This window comes from Sinocyclocheilus rhinocerous, unplaced genomic scaffold (assembly GCF_001515625.1).
Source record: "Sinocyclocheilus rhinocerous isolate Xijiao unplaced genomic scaffold, SAMN03320098_v1.1 scaffold168, whole genome shotgun sequence".
Classification (NCBI taxonomy): Eukaryota; Metazoa; Chordata; class Actinopteri; order Cypriniformes; family Cyprinidae; genus Sinocyclocheilus; species Sinocyclocheilus rhinocerous.
Window position 1 is genome coordinate 1,159,823 of NW_015635532.1, and position 4,038 is coordinate 1,163,860.

The window sequence follows — 4,038 nt, forward strand, 5'->3', positions numbered from 1 at the left end:
TGTTAAAGGGTTAGTTCACCCAAAAATGAAAATTAGCCCACAAATTACTCGCCCTCAAGTCATCCTAGGTGTATATGACTTTCTTCTTTCAGAGGAATTCAGTCGGGACCCATTTAAAAATTGTCTTTGATCTTTCAAGCTCTGTCATTGCAGTCAGTGGGTGTTGCAGTGCTTCAGTCCAAAAGAAGTGAAATAAAAAGCGCCCATCCATAAAAAAAAGTGTCTCACACGACCCTGGGGGATGAACAAAGTCCTCCTGTAGCGAATCGATACGTTTTTGTAAGAAAAAGATCCATATTCAAAACGTAATAATCACTTTAATGTAGCTTGCGCCAACAGTTGTACACAGAAGCATACGGCTGATGACGTATGAAGTCAGCGTTGCGCATGCGCCGGTGAGTCTCGTGAAAAACAACATTTGTTAACAGGAGCAAAGGAAGCAAAGTTTCCTTACTTTAGCAAAGGAAAACCAGTCTCCTCTTGGCTTATATCGAAATCCTCCGACATTCTTCTTTACAAATCCTCGTTTTGTACTTCTATTGTCTTTGATCTTTCAAGCTCTGTCATTGCAGTCAGTGGGTGTTGCAGTGCTTCAGTCCAAAAGAAGTGAAATAAAAAGCGCCCATCCATAAAAAAATTCCCACGGCTCTCGGCCCCGCCCCCACTCGTCACACTAACCCTTTAAGTCAAATGCAAAATAACACTACTGATGTCCTGGAAGGTTATTTGGCGCCGTGATGAGCATCGCAACATCACAATCTCACAAATGCCACATAGTTTAATGCAATTATGGTTAATATGATTATGAGCTTAATTGCATTATTTTGATTGAAGTATTGCATTTACATGATGTAAAGTTTAATCACAATATTGCCAAAATCCCATTAGAACTGCATTATGAGGGTGCATGTAAACGCACTCAATGTTTATAACTTATCAGAGCTGTTGAAACCAGAGATTCATATCAGAGCGTGCTTCGTTTTTTCAAATAAAACCAAATAATCCACACATAAGATGAATTCAACAGATGGCATTTGAGTGCATTACGACCCGCAGGGACACAATTTTGAGACCTCAGAGAGGTTTCCTAATCTCAATCAATATTTTGATTGGTTAAAGTTAGTGGAGATCGACCGTTTCAGGGTATCATTGATATACTATTATAGTTTTTGTTAATATTGTGAAGATTTTATTTTTATATTTTCTGTCTTAAATTTAGTTATAGTTTTAGTCATTTTTATCAGCTTTTTCAAATTTTCAATTTTTTTTTACATTTTTTATTTATTCATTTTAGTTTACTTAGTTTTAGTTATTTTAGTACTTTAAGTTAAACTAAACGAAAACAAGAAATATTTCCATAGCAACTAATTGAATTAATATAAGTTTACATTTTTTATATTTTATTTCATTTAACGTTAATTTTATTTCAAGTAACGATTTTTTGAATTTATAATTAGAATTGCTTTGCGACCTTTCATTTTTATAGTTTATTCATATCATGACAAAAGGTTTGTTTAAAATGTGTCAATGTTTCTCATTCCTATATTTAAAATCACTCCCATTTGAATGGATTGTTCATGCATTTAAATTTAAATTCAGCGTCTCTGTGCATGTTCCTTTGTGTGATTTCAGAAAGTACTCTAGCAAAAGAGAAAATGAATATTACAATTAGAATTTCTTTGCAAATCTATGCAGTAACCATGGAAATGAAACAGGGAACATAAAGGAAACCTTTTTATAACCGTCTGACAGCATGTTCCCCATTGTGTGCACCAAAAAGGAGAACTCCGGACGCTTCTCGAACTTCTCATCCCAACATTTCCTCATGACCTCATAACTGCAGAGGAACAAAACCACCAGCATTCACTCCAAATCCGCTGTCATTCATTCACAAAAGCCACAAGAGATTTCCAGGATTTCTTTTTTAAAACAAACCTGCCTGTTACTATGCACTTAAAAGTTATTTACTGTCTGAATATGTAACTCGAGCATATGTGCAATAATAAGCATGCAGCCTGTATGCTTAGTAATTTTCATTCAGGTCAGTAGGAAACGCAGTGAAACATACATGTCGTCGGAGGCGTACGAGGGTTTAGCCATGCGGTATCCTCTCTTCAGAGCACTGTAAAACAACTCATTCATGGGCAGGTCTGGATACGGGGTTCCTCCTGCAAAATCACACACAAAATCACCAATAAACACAGCTTCTCAAGTTTCAAAAAACAGAAACTCTGAGAGAAAATAACAGACAGCTTTAGTTTTTTACTGATTCAACAGTGAGCACTTACATGCTTAAAATTAATTGTTTGAAATCTCTAATAGACAAAAAACAAACATGACGTGAAAGAATTGGTAACACTTTACTATTAGGTTTCAGTTGTTAAAATAGTTCCATTAGTTAACTACATTAATATGAACTAACAATAAAAAAATACTCCTAAAGTATATTTTAATCTTAGTTAATGTTTATTTCAACATTTATTACATTATTAAAACCAAAAATTTTATCTTTTATATTATTTAATGGACCTGAGCTAACATGAACTAACAATGGACAGGTGTATTTTTATTAATGTTAACAAACATTAATAGTGTTATTTTAGTGTAACTGAGATACTATGATAGCTTTTATTAATATTTTGAATGTTTTTATTTTTATGTTTACATTTTAATGTTGATGTTTAAGTAATTGTTTTTTAATGTCTATATAGATTTAAACAATTTAAAAGTCATTTACATTACATTAATACCAGTGTTATTTTAGTATCATTGATATACTAGTTATATATATATATAACTATAATATATATATATATATATATTTTTTTTTTTATATAAGATTTTATATTTTAGTTAAAGTTTTAGTAATTTTATTATATGTTTTTGTCATTTTTTACAAATATATCTCTACGGTATTTGTTAATTTTTATTTATTAATTTTAGTGCTTCAATTTAAACTAAATGAAAATGAGAAATGTTGCCAAAATGAAAAACGCTTTTTTCTATTTTAAGTAACAAAAATTAACTATGGTTTTAGTTTGAATTTTAATGAACAAAAATAACCCTGATTTATGCATTTGGCAGATGCTTTTATCCAAAGCGACTTTCATTGCATTCAATCTATAAATGTTTTCAAAGCATGCATTCCCCTGGAAATCAAACCCATGCTTGCTCAGAACACACATTTCAGGTAAAACATACTTTATTGAGTTGAATGAGTGAGTAAGATGATTTTGAACACATCATTTTGAAGCCAAAACTCTAGACTTCAAGATCCAGTTCTCAAAAGTCTTGTGAACAAATGCTCTGTATGTGATTTATGGCCTTATTTCAGTGACTTTAAATTTTTTTTAAAGTATGCATAAACGTTGTTTTCTCAGAAACACAATCACATACATACATGCTGCTCACATATTACTGTAGCCCAGTTTGTGCTGATTACAGTGTTACTAACCCTCTATGGTACCGTGTTGCCTCCAGGCAACACAACATACTTTTGTTTTTTTTAATAAAATGAGAGACTCGTTTAATTGACCAATGCTGTCTCAGGGAAGTAGAAGTCAAATACTAATAAATGAACATACAAAAAAAGTGGTCACATGACCCACAGGGGTCCATTTTGTTTCCACTTTCAGGACATGTGCACATGTCACATGACTCCATATTTTGTCCAATGAAAAGTGCATTTTTCATCAATTTCCGTGCATATAATTGCCTACAAAAAATCTTAGTCACCTTCATTGGAAAGTAAAGAAGTATTTTCAAAAACTTTACATAATATTTCATCAAATGTATCATAGGAAATTACAAAAAACTGCATGCTGCCTCAAGGCAACATTGTACTGCAATGGAATCGCATGAGGCCATGCAGGCCTACTAGGTTAGAATACAAGCAGGGGCGTAGTCATCATTTCAGAAGTGAGGGGGACAGAAATGTTATATATATACAAAAATATTTATATAAAACATTACAATATATCATTACAATATAACATTTCTGTAATCTATATAACCTACCAGTCAACAGTTTTTGAACAG

At 32.3% G+C, this 4,038-nt stretch overlaps 1 protein-coding gene across 1 annotated transcript in view; it reads right to left on the minus strand.

Moving 5' to 3' along the window:
- Positions 1–4,038, minus strand: part of pdgfrb (platelet-derived growth factor receptor, beta polypeptide) — a 63,869-nt gene that overhangs the window by 3,822 nt on the left and 56,009 nt on the right. Inside the window, exons 20-21 of the mRNA XM_016561529.1 lie at positions 2,069–2,168; positions 1,732–1,837 (exon numbers count right to left, since the gene is read on the minus strand). Coding sequence (XP_016417015.1) covers positions 1,732–1,837; positions 2,069–2,168 — 206 coding nt within the window. The remainder of the gene's footprint in view (positions 1–1,731; positions 1,838–2,068; positions 2,169–4,038) is intronic.